The 20885-nt window shown below is 44.2% G+C and overlaps 1 protein-coding gene across 2 annotated transcripts in view; it reads right to left on the reverse strand.

The window, feature by feature from the left end:
• The window catches only part of CUL4A (cullin 4A), an 87667-nt gene that overhangs the window by 38744 nt on the left and 28038 nt on the right, over positions 1-20885 (reverse strand). For both annotated transcript variants that reach the window (XM_040425184.1, XM_040425185.1), the window contains exons 8-10: positions 6650-6739; positions 4509-4591; positions 2604-2671 (exon numbers count right to left, since the gene is read on the reverse strand). In XM_040425184.1, the coding sequence (XP_040281118.1) occupies positions 2604-2671; positions 4509-4591; positions 6650-6739 (241 nt within the window). The remainder of the gene's footprint in view (positions 1-2603; positions 2672-4508; positions 4592-6649; positions 6740-20885) is intronic.

The raw sequence follows: 20885 nt of genomic DNA on the forward strand, positions 1-20885 counted from the left end.
GCCATTAGTAATTACAACACAGTTGTCACCTAAGCAACATACAACAATCGGTGAAGCAGACATGGACATTCTGGATTTTTTTAAATATTGGGTGCACACAGCCGTAGTTTTGGCCACGTGGACAGCACACCACGGCCCTACAGCAGTGTGCATGAGCCCTTGCGGTAGTACTTACTGGCCTCCTTATTCCACCAGACTGATACAGTAAGATTGTCTATGCAGGTCTATAAGACTCATCAAGGCTCTCAGAAACCTGCACAGAAAATCTTATTTCCGGCTGACACAGCAGAGCAGCAGGAAAAGTGAGCACCATTTGTGTGCCTCACAATTTCAGGACATACAGAAGGTAGAAAAGGAGGAGCTGGGGTCCTCTCATTGATAGCTGCATGTTTCAGCTGACACATTATAATATATCAATACAGTTGCATTTCAGCAAGGTGGGGCTCTAGCACCACTCTAAAACTACATATTCCAAGATGGGGCCACAAATATTTCCTCCTTTTTTTGGTATGCACAATTTCACGTCTAGTGCATTGAGAACACACAGTACTGGGTGATCCAGTTACTAGGTGTGATGTCGGTGCCGGCAGCAAACTTCATCCACACACACAATGACGTCAGAGGATGAAACCACAGGAACCACACAGCAACATGATTTATTCATGTGCCAAACTAAATATATATATATATACACATACACTTACACAGTCTTCAAACCGTTTCACATTTTTCACAATTTTTTTTATAACACCTACAGAAAATCATAACGCAGTGCTACACCAATACAAAAGTATATCTTATTTATTTTGTTACTATGTTACTCTCTTCTGATCTTATGTAATACTATGGTTATTATTTTTTGCACTATGCACTATATTACGTTATATGAGACACATTAGTTTCAGGGTATATTTAATGCCAAGTCATCCCAGTAGTTTAGGTCATTTACTTGCTGACAGTGTGTTCTGTCTGTGTATGTTTACCACTGCTATTTACTATTTTAATATTTATTTGAACTAATAAAGATGATATACATTTGTATTGGTGTAGCACTGCGTTATGTTTTTCTGTAGGTGTTATAATTGGTATTTAGAGTGCAATAACTTCCTAGGAGCCATATAGTTTACTGGAGTTACAATTTCTTGTATGTTGCGGCCTTGTGCTAAAATAAAGAAAAATGGAAGTTTTCCCCAACAATTTACCCTCAATACCCCATGAGAAAGTGAAAACTGAATTTTAGAAATGTTTGCAAATTTATTAAAAAAGGAAAAACTCAAATTTTGCATGGACATAAGTATTCACACCCTTTGCTATGACATTTGAAATTTAGCTCTGGGGCTTCCCATTTCTCTTGATTATCCTTGAGAGGTTTCTCCACCTTGATTGGTAAATTCAGTTGATTGGACGTTGTCTGGAAAGACACTCCCCTGTCTATACAAGGCCACACAGTTGACGATGCATATCAGAGCAAAAACCAAGCCATGAGGAGGAAATAACTGCCTGTAGAGATCACAGACATGATTTTGTCGATGCACAGATCAGGAGAAGGGTAGGAAAACATTTCTGCTGCACTGAAAGTTCCCAAGAGCAGAGTGGCCTTGATAATTCTTAAATAGGAGAAGTTTGGAACAACCAGGACGCTTCCTGAAGCTGGTCACCCAGGTAAGAGAACCTAATGGGCACTCTGGCTGATCAACAAAGATCCTGCTTGCAGATGGGATAAACTTCCAGAAGGTCAACCATCACTGCATCACTCCACCAATCTGGGCTTTATGGAAGAGAGGCGAAAAAGAAGCCTTCCAACAAGATAATGACCCTAAGCACACAGACTAGACAACACAGGAGTAGCTTAGGGACAACTCTGTGAATGTCCTTCAGTGGCCCAGGCAGAACCCTGACAAACCCAATGTAATATCTCTGGAGAAACCTAAAAATGGTTGTTCACTAACGGTCTCCATCCAACCTGACAGAGCTTGAAGGGATCTGCAGAGAAGGATGGCAGAAAATACTCAAATCCAGATGTGCAAACCTTGTGGCATCGTACCCAAGAAGACTGGAGGCTGTAATCACTGCCAAAGGTGCTTCACCTAAGTCTTGAGTAAGGGATCTTTCACACGAGCGGATGCTATGCGTGGAATCCGCTGCATGAAAGAATGCCAAGCTGCGCTCTGGACAGCAGAGACACGAAGCGTTAACATGATTGATAATACTCCGTGCCTCTTTGTGACCTTTTTATTACAAAATCACAGTGAGATAAAGTTGTCACTGTGATTTTGTAGTAAAAATATCACAGAGAGGCACGGAGCATTATCAATCATGTTAACCCCCCGTGTCTCTGCTGTCCGGTACGGGGCTTGGTTCTCTTTCACGCTGCGGATGACACGCACGAGTACTTATGTCTTTACAATATTTTAGTTTTTCCTTTTCATTAAATTAGCAAAGATTTCAAACATTATGTTTTCACTTTCTCATTATGGAGTATTAGGAACAGAGTGATGGGGAAAAACCTGAACTTTTTTATTTTTTTTATTTTAGCACAAGACACTGAAATGAATTCTGCACTTAAACATAAAAACATTAAAGAGGTCATAAATCGGGATTACCTTTTTGTAAGATGGCAGCCAAGTGTTCGCCTAGTAGCTGTTTCTCCACACAAGCTATTAAAGGTTTGCTGCATGATAAAATGTAGGATATTACTTCTTGACGAATACACTAAGCCTACATGCACACGACAGTGAAAAATTGATGTGTTTTTTTTTAACGGCCATCACGCGTCCGTTTTAAGACCAATTGTAGTCTATGGGGTTATTCACATGGCAGTTTTTTTGACGGGAAAAAAAAATAGAACATGTTCTATCTTGTCCGTTTTTCACTGACCGACTGTCCCCATACAATTGAATGGGTCCGGTTTTAAGGTCCATTTCTCAGAAAGGCATCAGTGAAAAAAATGTCGATTAAAAATGGACAGTTTATCAGTTTTTAACAGACGTTTTTTTTCACTGTTGTGTGCATGTAGCCTAACGGTTCAATGCCAGCAGTTACAAATATAGTACATAGGAGCTGCACACAACTGTTTTGGTCAGAAGTTGTAAGCTAGCACTACTAAAACTTTCCAAAATATTTTCCATTACAATTCCCCCCCCCCCCCCCCCCCCATTTATGTGGCCAAAACGCCTCTTTGTCCCGATGTAATCATTAGGGTGCATGCACACGGCAGTGTCATTTATGCAGATTTTCCGCACCAAAATCTGCATCCGTTACTTGTGGACTTGGTCACACATTTGCCCAGATCTCCCCTTTTAAATTGGAAAGGGTGAAATGTGCACTGAAAATCTGCACAAACAATTGATATCCTCTAGATTTCAAATTCCACACCGCAGGTAAATTTCCAAGTGATTATCCACTGTGTAGACGAGATATTGAAAATCTAATTTTTTCAGATTGTACTGTATTAGGCTACATGCACACAAACGTATTTGGTTTCAGTGTCCGTTCCAGGGTTTTTTGCGGATAGGATGCAGACCCATTAATTTCAATGGGTCTTTAAAAAATGCTGACAGCACACCGTGTACTATCCGCATCCGTATGTCCGTTCCGTAGCCTTGCAAAAAAAAAATAGAGCAGGTCCTATTCTTGTCCGTTTTGCGGACAAGGATAGGCATTATTACAATGGATCCGCCAAAAAAATCCCTTTTTTTTTTTTTGTGGATTCGCAATTTGCAGACCGCAAACCACATACGTTCGTGTGCATGTAGCCTTAGGGTCCATTCACACGACCGTAGTGTATTGCGGATCCGCAATACACCCGGCTGGCACCCCATAGAACTGCCTATTCTTGTCCGCAATTGCGGACAAGAATAGGACATGCTCTATTTTTTTCCGGAGCCGCGGATTGGAAGAGCTGTCCGCATCTATTATCTATTCCTGCCCCATAGAGAATAAATGGGTCCACACCCATTCCGGATAATTGCGGAACGGGTGCGGACACATTCTACGGACGTGTGAATGGACCCTTCTGCTGTGGATATTCTGCACAAAAATCTGTTCGGAAAATCCACTGGTAATACGCAGCAGGTACATGTAAGCCTTAGGTCCCAGTAACTTTGTATCTATAGTGATTTAGTGTCATTCAATCGTTGCATGATATGGCCACGTTACATTATGACCTTATGGACCCCTCTTCACTAAGACATAGTGTACACACACGCAGGGACTGGTAGAAAGCAGAGTGTTAAGAATAGAGAAGTTTAACAGGAAGTACATCAGAAAGTTTTTTTTCTTTTTTTGAGAAATGACAAATTCTCAGACAACCCAATTAAAGGGTCTTTGCTTCTCTGCTGAATCTCTTCCCATTGGTTGGAGAGACCAAGCGAAATACACAATAGATTTTAGATTTGCTGGTTTTGCACAGAAGAGACGAGTCATCCTGATGGAAAACTTTTTTGCAGTAGCTCTGGACATGCATACAAACGTGGGTTCTCTAAGGCAGACGATGCTAAATTACTTACTGTGTTCCATGGTCTAAATATGTAATGACTCTATCAACCTCTTCTTCTAAGCGCTTATTCACATGATGTAAATATTCAGGAATCTAGAAATAAAACATGGCAAGAAGGCAAATAAAAAGAGTATACGGCAAATAGTTCCAACAGGCCAGCAGTGACTGATTACATGCATTATTGACATGCAAGCTTATTTTCTAGCAGTAATCTCATACAGATTTATAGGACTCTCAACAGCAGAACTTCACAGAAAAAATAAAAATCAAGAATAGCATCTTGTCACTGGCATGTCATAGCTAGGGATGAGCAAAGTCGATTCGCATAAAACTTTGTTTGAATACTGTACGGAGTGAGCGATCAGTACAGTATTAGAATGTATTGGCTCCTATGAGCCGAAGTTATTACTTTGCCAAGTCTCGCATAATCAATTTCTACTGTAAAAAAAAAAAAAAAAAAAAAAAACAGGTTTGGTTCCAAGTGGTAGTTTGGGAAATGTATTTTTTTTACAGTATAAATTGATTTATGATGTTATTATGCAAAGTCTTGCGAGACTTCGCAAAGTAATAACTTCGGCTCATAGGAGCCAATACATTCTAATGCTGTACGGATCGCTCACTCCGTACAGTATTCAAACAAAGTTTTATGCGAATCGACTTTGGATGTTTTATCCGAAGTCGATTCGCTCATCCCTAGTCATAGCCACACTTCACATATCCAACTTCATTCAGACATAAAATGAGACACACCTTTTCAGGTTTTGCTTTTTAATGCCCTTAACCCTTTCAGCCCCAGTTTCTCATTTTTGCATTTTCATTCTTCACTCTCTGCCTTTCTGGAGCAATAACTTTTTTATTTTTCCATTTACATAGCCGCATGAAGGTTTGTTTTTTGTGGGGCAAGTTGTACTTTTTAATTCCTCCATTTAAAATTGCATATGATGTAGTGGGGGGGGGGGGGGGGGGGGAAACAACTTAATTCCGCAACAATTTTAAGGGTTTTGTTTTTACAGCGTTTCCTATAAGGTAAAACTGATCTGTTGCTTTCATTCTCCAGGTCAGTACAATCACGGCAAAAAAAAATAAAAAAAAATTTCAGCACCATATTCTGAACTTTTTTGTAGTTATGTGTACAGAGCTGTGTGAGAGCTCATTTTTTGCTGGGCGATCTGTACATTTTATTAATACCATGTGGTGTGTAAGACTTTTTGATCACTTTATATTTAACATTTTTTTGCGGGAGGTAAAGCAACCAAAAAACGGCATTAGCATTGGAGTGTATGAAAGTAACAATGTATTCCTATGGAGCCACAAATCTTATTTAAAAGAATCGTATGCCCATTAAATTCAAAAGTGCTGGGCCCTCCAGAGACGGGGACACTCCACTCTGTCTAAGAGATGGAAGTTAAAAATGGGAGACACTCCCCCTCCCCCATTTTATCTCCAAATTCCTCAATAGTGTATTTGAAAATATATTTTCTAAACCAGAGAACTCTTTTAAAGACGTTATCTCACGAAAATGATTGCTATGCAATGAATAGGGCATTTCAAATTATATATTACTGAAATATACATGCTATAAAAATATTGTAAGGTTTTTTCCTCTCTGGTGGCGCCCCCTGCTGTTTATGCTTTTAGTCCACCTTTGACTGCATGCTCTCTAACTTCCCTGCTCCCTTCCATGCTGGCGTAGTGGTCCGGACAGCTTTCATTCATTCATCCCTTCTAATTCATAAACACATGTAGTTATACTCTCTCTAGATAGTGGATAGGGAAACTTATTGGGGCTACATGTGAGGGACTATTTTGTATGCAGGGGAGGAATGCTAAATGCTGAGAATGGTATAATGTAAAAAAGGTTTACGTACTCGCCCAACCCTCCATTGATCGTACTCCAGTGATGACATAACCAGCTACGTGACCGCCAGAGCGAGTGACAGGCTACTGGGGTCACATGGAGTAGCTGATGATGTCATCATTAGTAATTGAACAGGTGTCTAAATACTATCGGTATCTATTCTATACTCCTAAATGCACCAACTCAATTAAATGTAAAGTGCCACATGCAATTTTTAACATGTTATCACTTTGGGAAGGCATCGAATTAAGAAAACCTATCCATACACAAGGTTATAATATAGTTACACTTGCCTCTCTCTCTTGCATTAGTCTCTGCCCTTCAGCTGCATACAAGCAATTTGTTTCCTCCAAAAACCTTCCTTCAAAAGAATCTTTGTACACCTACACAAATCAACAGTGAGAGGTAGGAAAAGATTACTACATTCAATATACAAATGATAAGGTGTACGCTTATACAATTTCCCATTTACTTTAAGTTTATCCTGGTGGATAACATAACCATCTCGCTCAGTCAATGCAGAATTGGGAGACACGTTGTGTATATAAAAGTTGTTCTATTTTATAATAACATATATTAATCCAACTAAATTACTGAAGTGCTTTGGATGAGATGAGAGTGAAACTGTTGCAGGGACGTCATGTTCATTACCTTTGTAATACATTACTAACTAGAATTCATCTTCAGCGTTCTATTTAATGTTGAATGTGGCTTAAAGTAAGATGCAGAGAGCAGCTTCTCAGCCTGCCTCTGCCTCCTTATGTGAAACTAACCTAATTTAATCAGGGGTTTACCATGATTCATACTAGGAATCTCTGCCTGTACTATCTGCTGTCAGTGCTGAATGCTGCAGCCCCACTAGTTTCCTTATCTTCCCAGCACTAACCAGAAACCCACTGGGAAACAAGCGGGGCTGCAGCAATCAGCCTCCAAGTAAGTGTACTGTATGCCTCTGTTTAGCACTTTCTGTTAGGCTCCATTCACACGTCCGCAAATGGGTCCGCATCCGTTCCACAATTTTGCGGAACGGGTGCGGACCCATTCATTTTCTATGGGGACGGAATGGATGCGTGCAGTGCACAGTGTTTGCGGAGCGCAGCCCCGATCTTCAGGTCCGCAGCTCCGCAAAAGATAGAACATGTCCTATTCTTGCCCGCAGCTGCAGCTGCGGACAAGAATAGTCATTTCTATAGGGGTGCCAGGCGGGTGTGTTGCGGATCTGCAATTTGCAGGTCCGCAACACACCACGGACGTGTGAATGGAGCCTTACAGTGCAGTTTTCTATCTTCCCCTGTCCCCAGTAATCAAGTACTCACTGGGAAGACAGAAAGCAGAGCTGCAGTCAACAGTGACTGCCAAACACAGACTGACCCTACACATAAAAAACCTTAAGGACTAGGCCATTTTTTGCCAATCTGACATTTGTCACTTTATCTGGTGATAACTTCAAAACGCTTTTACTTATCCAGGCCACTCTGAGACTGTTTTCTCATCACATATTGTACTTCATGACAGTGGTAAAATTGAGTCAAAATATTTAATTTTTATTTATTAAAAAATACCCAAATTTACCAGAAATTTTAAAAAGTTAGCAATTTTGGCGGCTGCTTCATGAATTATTATCACAGGTCAGTGAATGTAACGGAGCATTAGATTGCGTAGAAAGGGGGAATATAAATGTAATTTTAACTCCTAAGACTCCTGTGCCCAGCCTTCTGTCTCCCAGGGAAGCACGAGACAGAAGCACAGCGTCTGGCTGCACAGCCCGTCTTTTCTAATCGAAGACGGATGGCCCTTAGCAATGCTCTTTTGAAGAGTGCTGCTAAAAGCCATTTCAGCCTCAGTTTTCTACCAAAAATAAACGTTTGGGCTAAATAAAGTCTATTGCAAAATTGTTACCTATCACTTGCCCTACACTTTAGCAAAAAAAGAAAATAAAAAAATATGAGTTATCCTTTAAGAAAATTTTCAAAACCCAATTTTTAAGGACCAGTTCAGGTCTGAAGTCACTTTGTGGGGCTTACATAATAGAAACCAACCATAAATGGCCCCATTTTAGAAACGACACCCCTCAAGATATTCAAAACTGATTTTACAAACTTTGTTAACCCTATAAGTGTTTCACAAGAATTAAAGGAAAATGGAGATGAAATTTCAGAATTTCACTTTTTTGGCAGATTTTCCATTTTAATCAATTTTTTCCTGGTAACAAAGCAAGGGTTAACAGCCAAACAAAATTCAATATTTATTACCCTGATTCTGTAGTTTACAGAAACACCCCATATGTAGTTGTAAACTGCTGTACGGGCACACGGCATGGCGATGAAGGAAAGAAACGCCATATGGTTTTTGGAAGGCAGATTTCACTGAGAAAATTTTAAGCTGCCATGTCACATTTGAAGACCCCCTAATGCACCCCTAGAGTAGAAACTCCAAAAAAAGACCTAATTTAGGAAACTACGGGATAAAGGTGGCAGTTTTGTTGGTAGCATTTTAGGGTACATATGACTTTTGCTTGCTCTATATTACACTTGTTCATCTGACAGGTTAGATCATGTGCTATTTTTTTTTTTTTAACTCGTTTTATTAAAAGAGAATGACACAAGTATGGCATACATGTAGCAATGTGATGGCCCACGCAGGGGCGCCTCAGAAATACCAAGAGAACAGTGATACATAAAGACATTGACATTTATCAGGACTCTAGCATGTAAAAGGACATGTTCTTAACCCTGACAGCATACAATATTCACAGAATAGACAAATCACACACATAAATGCTCCAACATCAGTGATAACAGTGCTATAAAGTATCTGAATATTGGTTCAAAGATCAATGTCATGTGCTATTTTTATAGTAGAGTTGTTGCGGTACCAAAATTTTGATTCGATTTTGATACCATAAAAAAGTATTGCGATACTCGATACCATTCGATACCACGCGAAAAAAAACAAAAAAGCCACGTGCATTCCGCATTTTAAAAAATGGCGAATCGCGCAGATTTTTAAAATTTTTTAATAGTTTGGACTTTTCGGACGTGGCGATGTTTATTTATTTATTGTTTATATATTTCATATGTAAAATTGGGAAAGGGGGATTTAAACTTAATATTTTAGGGTACTTTCACACTAGCGTTTTTCTTTTCCGGCATAGGAGTTCAGTCACAGGGGCTCTATACCAGAAAATAACTAATCAGTTTTATCCCCATGCATTCTGAATGGAGAGCATTCCGTTCAGGATGCATCAGGATGTCTTCAGTTCAGTCTTTTTGACTGATCAGGCAAAAGATAAAACCGCAGCATGCTACGGTTTTATCTCTGGTGAAAAAACTGAAGACTTGCCGGAATGCCGGATGCGGCATTTTTCCCCATAGGAATACCGGAATGCCGGATCCGTCCTTCCGGTCTGCGCATGCGTTTTGCGGTAAAAATGTGTAAAAAGATACAAGACGGATCCGTCTGTCCACATGACAAGCGGAGACATGGATCCATTCTTGCAATGCATTTGTGAGATGGATCCGGATGCGTCTCACAAATGCTTTCAGTCACATCCAGATCGGCGGATCCGGCAGGCAGTTCCGACGACGGAACTGCTTGCCGGATCACACTGCCGCAAGTGTGAAAGTAGCCTTAGGCCTCTTTCAGACATGCGTCACGTTTTGGCTCTGGATGCGTCCCGGGTGCATTGCGGCAAACCCGCGCGGTTAGGTACGCAATTGCAGTCAGTTTTGACTGCGATTGCGTTCCGTTGTTCAGTTTTTATCGCGCGGGTGCAATGTGTTTTGCACGCGCGTGATAAAAAACTGACTGTGGTACCCAGACCCGAACTTCTTCACTGAAGTTCAGGTTTGGGTTCAAGGTTGTGTAGATGTAATTATTTTCCCTTATAACATGGTTATAAGTGAAAATAATAGCATTCTTAAAACAGAATGCTAAGTAAAATAGGGCTGGAGGGGTTAAAAAAAACTAAATAAATTAACTCACCTTAATCCACTTGTTCGCGCAGCCCGGCTTCTCTTCGGTCTTCATCTGTGAGGAAAAGTACCTGTGGTGACGTCACTGCGCTCATCACATGATCCATCACCATGGTAATGGACCATGTGATGAGCTCAGTGACATCACCACAGGTCCTTTGACAGGTCCTGAAGAAAGAACAAGAGACCGGCAGCTACACGATCGATTGGAGGAGGTGCCTTAATTTATTATTATTTTTTTTAACCCTCATTGGCACTGCGCCACCGATGTTTATTATACTGGGGTGTTGGGGGAAGGCGCACTGCCCATCAATGTTTATTATACTGGGGTGTTGGGGGAAGGCGCACTGCGCCATCAATGTTTATTATACTGGGGTGTTGGGGGGAAGGGGGCACTGCGCCACCAATGTTTATTATACTGGGGTGTTGGGGGGAGCGCACTGCGCCACTAATGAAGATAACTGACCTGTTAATACAAATACAGGAGGGCGGGTGCCGGAATCAAATAGCCGGCACCCGACCTCTATGACAGGGAGCTGCGATCCGCTGCAGTTAACCCCTCAGGTGCAGCACCTGAGGGGTTAACTGCTGCTGATCACAGCTCCCTGTCAGAGGCAGGATATCGGCTATGCGATTCTGCTGCCGGCAAGTGCCTCCTGTATTAAAAGTTAAAGGCGACCTTATATGGATAGGTTCAGACTTTGTTAAGCAGCAGGCTACACAGAGCGGCGCCCAGGGATGTCCCAGCACTTACTATTATACCTGGGCGCCGCTCCGTTCGCCCGCTGTGCACCTGTGCCCCATTACAGCCTCCTGCAGTCCTGCTCCATATGCTAATCACTATCGGAGCAATGGGGAGGAGACATCAGCTTCTCTAGTGGGCGTTCCTTCTCCCTGCGCTGCGATTGGACAGCGCTACAGCCAGGGGAGAAGGAACGCCCACTAGAGAAGCTGCTGTCTCCTCCCCATTTCTCCGATAGTAATTAGCATATGGAGCAGGACTGCAGGAGACGGTAATGGGGCACAGGCGCACAGCGGGCGAACGGAACAGTGCCCAGGTATATTAGTAAGTGCAGGGACATCTCTGGGCGCCGCTCTGTGTACCATGCTGCTTAAAGTCCGGACCCATGAAAAGTACCATCATTGTTGGCGCAGTGCCCCCTCCCCTCCTCCGCCCCTCTCTCCCCATCGGTGGCAGCGGCAGCAGCAGCAGCACAGGGGGGGAGGGAGAGACTGCTTCCTTCTCCCCTGTGCTGCTGAGGGAACATGAGCACGCCCATGTTCTGTGATACTAGACTGCGCAGGCCAGTATCGAAAGAAATGGAAATCCCGGTATCGTATCGATACCGGGACAAAAGTATTGATTGGGTATCGAAATTTCGATACCCGCAACAACCCTATTTTATAGAGCAGGTTGTTACAAAATGCGACAATACCAAATAGGACTACTTTTTTGGGTAGTTTGTTTCAGTTTTACATAAAGCATTTTTTTTAAAAATCATGTTTTAGTGTCTCTATATTCTGAGATCCGTAGTTTATTTTTATTTTTTGCCCGATTGTTTTATATAGGGGCTCATTTTTGGCAGGATGAGGGGACGGTTTGATTGGTACTATTTTGGGGGGCATACACCTTTTTGATCGCTTGGTGTTGCACTTTTTGTGATGTAAGGTGACAAAAAATTATTGTTTTAGCACAGTTTTTATTTTATTTTTTCTACGGCGTTCAGGTGAGGGGGTGGATCATGTGATATTTTTGTAGAGCCGGTCGTTACGGACCCGGCAATACCCAATATGTCTGTTTTTTGTTTTTTTTTCTTTTTACAATTTTATGTGTTTTATTTTGGGAATTATTTTTTTTCTTTTTTTACTTGAAGCTTTATTTTCTTTATTATGAAAAACACTTTTTTTTTTTACTTTTCATTTTTGTCCCACTCTGGGACTTCAACTTCTGAGGTCTGATCCCCTCTGCAATGCATTACAATACAACCTGTATTTTAATGCATTGGCTATCACAGGCTTCCGTAGAAGGCAAGCTCCGATGCCTATGGAAGGCATCGGGCTTGCCTTCTCTGCCATTGGGTCCCCGCCACTGCAGTGCGGGGACCCAATGGCGAAGCGGAGGGCACCCGTACGCTTCGCGAACCCGCTGCCTGGCGTGGTAAGCTTTGACAGCTAGCATACAAGGGGTTAACACGCCAGCGTATGCAGCAGGGGCCGGGCTGTCAGTGACTGCCGTACATGTACGGTGCTGGATCTTAAGGGGTTAAACGGGTTTTCCCATTAAATCAACTTATGCCTTATTCACAGGACAGGGGATAAGTGTCTGACTAGTGGTGACTTGCTGATCACTAGCATGGGGACCCGTGCTCCCCTGTTTGAACAAAGCGATGGACATGCATGCATGCTGCCACTCCATTCAGCTCTATGGGGCTGCTGGAGATCAACAAGCATTGTAGAGCTGAATTGGACAGCAGCGCGCATGCATGCATGTCTGCCACTCCATGCAAATGTGTGAACACAGGCCCTCATATTCTAGGGATCGTCAGGAGACCCAGCAGCGAGATCCCCAACAATCAGACACTTCTCCTATTCAGTGAATAGGGTATAAGGTGTAAAGGGATAACCCCTTTAAGACTAAGGATAGACAATGCTGTGGTTTTCAAGCACTCTTTAGTGTGGCTTAAAAACTGCAGTGTATATTAATTATATATATATATATATACACACACACACACACACACACACACACACACACATACACATATTCACATTCACTGGTAAAACACCTGTGTTGGTTACCTAGTAGCACCTCTGTAGTACTACATGTCCTGTACTGCCCCCTGTCTGTGCCAGATTGAGCTGCACCTTTGGAGCTGCGACTTCATTTTATTGTTCTGGTACATGTACAGTATCTCACAAAAGTGAGTCCACCGCTCACATTTTTGTAAATATTTGTATTATACATTTTCATGGGACAACACTGAAGATCTGACACTTTGATACAATGTAGTCAGTGTACAGCTTGTATTACAGAGTACATTTGGTGTGCCCCCAAAATAACTCACACTGTCATTAATGTCTAAACCCCTAGCAACAAAAGTGAGTACACCCCCTAAGTGGAAATGGCCAAATTATACCCAAGTAGCCATTTTTCATCCCCAGTGTCATGTGACTCGTTAGTGTTACAAGGCCTCAAGTGTGAAGGTGTGTTATATTTAGGGGTGCACCGAAATGAAAATTCTGGTCCGAAACCGAAACCGAAAATTCAGGATGCCCTTGACCGAAAACCGAAACCGAAACCGAAACTGCCTTTTTGCCCAAATACTTTTAAAATACTTTTTTTTTAATGATTTTATTAATAATTCTTTTTCATGAATGAAATTCATCTGTGGGTGGCGCTGTTATGGAGAGGGGGATCTGTGGGTGGCGCTGTTATGGAGAGGGGGATCTGTGGGTGGCTCTGTTATGGAGAGGGGGATCTGTGGGTGGCGCTGTTATGGAGAGGGGGATCTGTGGGTGGCGCCGTTATGGAGAGGGGGATCTGTGGGTGGCGCCGTTATGGAGAGGGGGATCTGTGGGTGGCGCCGTTATGGAGAGGGGGATCTGTGGGTGGCGCCGTTATGGAGAGGGGGATCTGTGGGTGGCGCCGTTATGGAGAGGGGGATCTGTGGGTGGCGCCGTTATGGAGAGGGGGATCTGTGGGTGGCGCTGTTATGGAGAGGGGGATCTGTGGGTGGCGCTGTTATGGAGAGGGGGATCTGTGGGTGGCGCTGTTATGGAGAGGGGGATCTGTGGGTGGCGCTGTTATGGAGAGGGGGATCTGTGGGTGGCGCTGTTATGGAGAGGGGGATCTGTGGGTGGCGCTGTTATGGAGAGGGGGATCTGTGGGTGGCGCTGTTATGGAGAGGGGGATCTGTGGGTGGCGCTGTTATGGAGAGGGGGATCTGTGCACTGTTATGGGCATAACAGTGCACAGATCCCTTTCCCCATAACAGTGCACAGATCCCTTTCCCCATAACAGTGCACAGATCCCCCCTCCCCATAGCAGTGCACAGATCCCCCCTCCCCATAGCAGTGCACAGATCCCCCCCTCCCCATAGCAGTGCACAGATCCCCCCTCCCCATAGCAGTTCCATAGACCGATCCCCCCTACCCATAACAGCCCCGGCCCTGCTGCTCACAGCATCTTTATTTTACCTTACAATCGTGAGGCTCCAGTAACTAACAACTCTGCAGGCAGAGCGGAGGGCGGCGTAACGTCACTTACTCACGTGACGCACCTGCTCCGCCCACTTTATGAATGAAGGAGGCGGAGCAGGCGCGTCACGTGAGTAAGTGACGTTACGCCGGCCTCCGCTCTGCCTGCAGAGTTGTTAGTTACTGGAGCCTCACGATTGTAAGGTAAAATAAAGATGCAGTGACAAAGTAAACCGCCCGCCCGCAGATGGTGGGTGACAAATCCCACACCCCATATTTTCGGCCGATATGTAACAATATCGGCCGAAGTGGATTAGGTGCATTTTCGGCCGATATTTTCGGCTGCCGAAATTTCGGTGCACCCCTAGTTATATTAGGTGTTAACGCTCTCACACTGGTCACTGGAGTTGAACATGGCTCCTCATGGCAAAGAACTCTCTGAGGATATAAAAAAAAAAAAAGAATTGCTGCTCTGCATAAAGATGGCCTAGGCCAGTGGTGGCGAACCTATGGCACAGGTACCAGAGGTGGCACTCAGAGCCCTCTCTGTGGGCACCCACGTCCTGGAAAAAGTCTAAGGCAGGGGTGCACAACCCACGGGCCACATGCAGCCCCCAGAGCCCTGGTTTGCGGTCCCCGTCCTGCTGGGCAGAAATACAGCTGATCGTGCGATTAGCTGTGTTTCTGCCTGAAGTGCCGCACAATTGCAGGATTACAGCTCCTTCTCCAGCAGTCAGTGACCGTGGGGGAGCCAAGGAGAAGGCAGAAGAGGTTTATCAGCACTTCTGCCTTCTCCTCAGATAGGTGAGCGGTGCGCTGAGCAGTTTAGACCCGGCGATACAGAGGAGTACAGGGCCTGATCAGCTCTGCCCTGTACAAAGCCTCAGCAGGCTGGTTTTCCCTGTAACTGGGGCTCCCTTTGTATGCTCCAGTTACAGTGGAAATAGTGTTTAAAAAAAAAGTCTGTGTCCCCAGAGGCCTTTTATGGACCTTTTTGTGGGCAAATTATTTGGCAAATATAGAAAAAAAGTTTTAAATAAAATAAAAAGGAAAAAAAAGTGAAAAATAATAAATAAAAAAAAGAAGAAAAAAAAGTCTGTGTCCCCCAGAGGTTTTTTAAGGACGTCTTGGGGAACATACAGTGCTTCAAAAATATATATATTTTTTTTAAAAACAAAAGAAAATTTTATAAAAAAAAGAAATAAAGAAATAAGTAAAAGAAAACAATCAAAATAAAAGTACAAAATAAAATTGTTCATTGTCCCCAACGGTCTTTTTATGACCTCTTGGGGGACATGTGGCAAAAATATTTTAAAAAATAATAATAAAGTGATTACAAATTTTTTTGAAATAAATAAAAAGTCAGTGTCCCCTAAAGGTCTTTCTGTAGAGCTATATTTAAAAGAAAAGTCAAAAATAAATAAATAATAAAATACATAAAAGAAAAAAGCCCACACCAACCAAAACCATTACAATGATCACCTCATTCATGTGAAAATATACATATTATATAATAAAACGATCCAACACATATAGGGAACTAATTATAATAATTTGCATATTTAAACAATGAGCTATAGTTTGAATAAAAATTACTTAAAAAAAAAATTATAATTGACAGTTTCCCCCTAATAAAACTGAAAAAATATATAAAAAATCCCTGTGTCATGTAATATAAATCTGCAAATTATTTTTGGTAGTCCAACAAATAAAAAAGTTACAAGTGTTTGAACCACGTGCGCTAAATTACAAAACTGTGGCTGGCCATTAAGCCTTTTAAGGCCTGGTCATTAAAGGGTTAACCAATAAGTGCAATCCCCACTAGTAGGGCACCATGCACACGACCGTGCTGTGTTTTGCGGTTCGCAAAACACGGATACCAGCCACGTGCGTTCTGCATTTTGCGGAACGGAGTAACGGATGTGGACAGCACGCGGAGTGCTGTCTGCATCTTTTGTGGTCCCATTGAAGGTAATGGGCCCACATCCAATGCGGACCGAAACAATGGCCGTGTGCACGAGCCCTCAGGGAAAGTGCTTACTGGTTATTGCAGGGCACCTACAGCATATCTGGGGGTGCAGGAGGTGGTAATAACCAGTGAGCGCTGTCCTCTGCAGTGAAGGAAAGCGCTTCTTTGTGAATGGGAGGCAGGAAGGAAATGTCGCCACTTATAGGGGTTTCCCAGTAAAAAAGATTTTTAACAAGTTCCTGTAGCATGGTCCCTGACACAGAAGATTCCTACTTTCCTGCTCCGTGCTGCTCTCATCGACTCCATCCTCCTGTCTCGGAGCACCTCTCCAGCAAATGACTGGCTTCAGCTGTGAAATGCTGCTTGTGGCCACATCATTGACTGGACAGGTACATGTGACTATGCCAATATCCAACCGGATGTAAACAGCGCTGGAACCAGAAGATGGAGACAGCGGATGGCAGGGAGCAGGAAAGTATGAATCTTCTGTCTCAGGGCCATACTGCAGGAACGTGTTATAAATCCCTGGGATGCAGGATGTATGAGTGATTAAGATTTTAGGCTCAGTGGTAGACAGGGAGCTCCCTAATAGGAGTTAATGTACAGCTAGTATAGGAACTAGAAGCAATAGGTATATACCTATACAGAGTATAATCAATAGAGGTGATGCACACCGGCTGTGAAGTAACCGCCCAATAATTGGGGCTACCCGCACCACTGATAGTTTTAATTTGTCTAGTACAGTGATGCCCGACCTGCGGCCCGCGAAGCCGTGTCATGCAGCCCACGCAGTAACAGGACTTTATCAGCGCAGAGCGCGCTGCGAACGGCACAGGCAGCAAAGCGATGCTGCCTGTGCCTGCAATCTCCCGCCCAGCGCCGCCTCCTAGCTAATTTATTCACTGCATTTGGCTCTGAGAAATTGAAGAGAAGCGCCGTAATCTCGCACAGGCGCACTTGACAGAGGCATCGAAGTGCGCATGCACAGTCATCCTGGCCTCTGCCAGTGCGCCTGTGCGAGATTACGGCGCTTCTCTTTAATTTATTCACTGCACTTGCCTCTGTAAAATTGGCTAGGAAGCGGGGGGGGGGGGGGAGGGGGGGGGGCGATGAGGGGGGTGACCAGTGGACGACACTGAGGGGGGTGACCAGTGGACGACACTGAGGGGGGTGACCAGTGGACGACACTGAGGGGGGTGACCAGTGGACGACACTGAGGGGGGTGACCAGTGGACGACACTGAGGGGGGTGACCAGTGGACGACACTGAGGGGGGTGACCAGTGGACGACACTGAGGGGGGTGACCAGTGGACGACACTGAGGGGGGGGATCTGTGGACGACACTGAGGGGGGGGGGATCTGTGAATGACACTGAGGGGGGGGGATCTGTGAATGACACTGAGGGGGGGGGGATCTGTGGATGACACTGAGGGGGGGGGGATCTGTGGATGACACTGAGGGGGGGGGGATCTGTGGATGACACTGAGGGGGGGGGGGGATCTGTGGATGACACTGAGGGGGGGGGGATCTGTGGATGACACTGAGGGGGGGGGGATCTGTGGATGACACTGAGGGGGGGGGGATCTGTGGATGACACTGAGGGGGGATCTGTGGATGACACCAAGGGGGATCTAGGGAGGAGTGTGGGGATGTTGGGGTGGGAGGTCCTGGAGGGGTGTTTGGGTGGGAGCTCTGGAAGGGGTGGGAGGTCCGATAGGTATGTGGGGCTGGGAGATCCGGGGCTGGGAGATCCGGGAGGGGGGGCCCATAATTTTTTTTGCTATGGGGCCCAGTCATTTCTAGCTACGCCCCTGATTGGTAAGATTGGGCGAGCACTGTAGTGATAGAGCGCCCTGCTGTAGGAGAAGCCGACGGGAGATGAAAGGAGGAGGCGCCAGCTCCTGGTGGTGTCGGGCAGACGGCGCAAGCATGGCGGTGGAGGATCAGACTGAAGCCTAAAGACCAGACATCAAGGTAGACCTGCAGAAGAAAGTGACAGCGCAGTATGTGATGTATACATGTGTGTAATGTATGTAGTGCAGTGTGTGATAATCACATACTGCACTACATACATTACACACATGTATACATCACATGCCCCCTCACAGTAATAATGCCAAGATATGTGCCCTCTTCACAGTAGTAATGCTCACACATGCCCCCTCACAGTAGTTATGCCCAGATATGTGCCCCCTCACAGTAATAATGCCAAAAAATGTGCCCTCTTCACAGACGTAATGCTCACACATGCCCCCTCACAGTAGTTATGCCCAGATAAGTGCCCCCTCACAATAGTTATGCCCAGGTATGTGCCCTCCTCACAGTAGTTATGCCCAGATATGTGCCCCCTCACAGTAGTTATGCCCAGATATGTGCCCCCTCACAGTAGTTATGCCCAGATATGTGCCCCCTCACAGTAGTTATGCCAGATATGTGCCCTCTTCACAGTAGTAATGCTCACATGTGCCCCCTCACAACATTTGCATTTCTTTCTGGCAAAGCTACCTGGTTCCGGCCTGCGAAATTTATACCAAGTCTAGTGCGGCCCTCAGACAAAAAATGCTTGGGCACCACTGGTCTAGTACAATTTGTGTGTAATAGTATAGGATTTTAAAGGCACACTAATAAAAGTAAAGTTTTAATTACAATTAAAGGCACATGATAAAAAGACGTAAATAGGTCCAGATGGACCACTTGTTAGTTTACTAAATTAGAAAATGTCGACATGTGCTGAGAGGTCACTTGAAATCTGGCTGTACAGTTCATTGAGGGGACCATGAATGCCAACATGTACTGTGACATACTGAAGCAGAGTAGGATCCCCTCGCTTCAGAAACTGGGCCACAGGACAGCATTTCAACATGATAAAGACCCCAAACACACCTCGAAGGTGACCACTGCCTTGCTAAGGAAACTGAGGGTAAAGGTGCTGGACTGGCCAAACATGTCTCCAGACCTAAATCCTATTGAGCATTTGTGGGGCATCCTCATACAGAAAGTGGAGGAGCGCAAGTTCTCTAACATCCACCAGCTTTGTGATGTCGTCATGGAGGAGTGGAAGAGGATTCCAGTGGCAACCTGTGAAGCTCTAGTGAACTGCATGCCCAAATGATGGTGGCCCACAATTTGGTCATTTTCACTTAGAGGTGTTATCAAATTTACACTGCTATACAAGCTGTACACTGACTACTTTACATTATAGCAAAGTGTCATATCCTCATTGTTAATAAAATATTAACAAAAATGTGAGGGGTGTACTCACTTTTGTGAGATACTGTATGTACTTGTGAATTTTGCTGTTAAGCTCCTTGTTAGAGAACAGCAAGTTCTGCAAAAGGTTCTGAAACATTGACTAGTTGGACATGTGCATTCAAAAGTTTACAGAAGGTCACATTAAAAGGCGTTATCCGAGTTATGGAAAAAAAAAAAAATATTCTAAAACTCATCAGGACATACATATACATTAGTTAAGCTTGATTTCTTAAGAGAAAACCCATACTTACACCTTTGCATGGTTCTGTTATTATTGCTTTGTTTACATGCTGCAGCAAAGCTGTGGGGGCGTGTAACAATGCCTGAGCTCTCCCTCATGAATATTTGTGGGTGTGAATAATCTGACCTTCCCCTCCCCCTGCTCTGCACTTTGCATAAAAAAAAAAAATAAAATCAGTCACATGATCATCTCCTAGCTCACATACACAGAAGATCTTCCTGTCACATTGCAGATACACAGCTATATGTATCTAAGCTATATGAGACCTACAACTATCTAAGGCTACTTTCACACTTGCGGCAGTGTGATACGGCAGGCAGTTCCGTCATCGGTACTGGCCGCCAAATCCGCGCGCTGACTAAAAGCATTTGTGAGACTGATCCGGATGCGGACCAGTCTCACAAATGCATTGCAAGGACGGATCCGTCTCTCCGCTTGTCATGCGGACAGACGGATCCGTCTTGTATCTTTTTTCACATTTTTACCGGTCTGCGCATGCGCAGGCCGGAAGGACGGATCCGGCATTCTGGTATTTTGAATGCCGGATCCGGCACTAATACATTCCTATGGGAAAAAATGCCGGATCCGGCATTCAGGCATGTCTTCAGTTTTTTTTCGCCGGAGATCAAACCAAAGCATGCTACGGTTTTATCTTTTGCCTGATCAGTCAAAACGACTGAACTGAAGACATCCTGATGCATCCTGAACGGATTACTCTCCATTCAGAATGCATGGGAATATGCCTGATCAGTTCTTTTCCGGTATAGAGCCCCTGTGACGGAACTCAGTGCCGGAAAAGAAAAACGCTAGTGTGAAAGTACCCTAAGGGCTCTTTCACACTTGCGTTGTCCGGATCCGGCATGTACTCCACTTGCCGGAATTACACTCCGGATCCG

Source organism: Bufo bufo, chromosome 3 (genome assembly GCF_905171765.1).
Source record: "Bufo bufo chromosome 3, aBufBuf1.1, whole genome shotgun sequence".
NCBI classification, from domain to species: domain Eukaryota; kingdom Metazoa; phylum Chordata; class Amphibia; order Anura; family Bufonidae; genus Bufo; species Bufo bufo.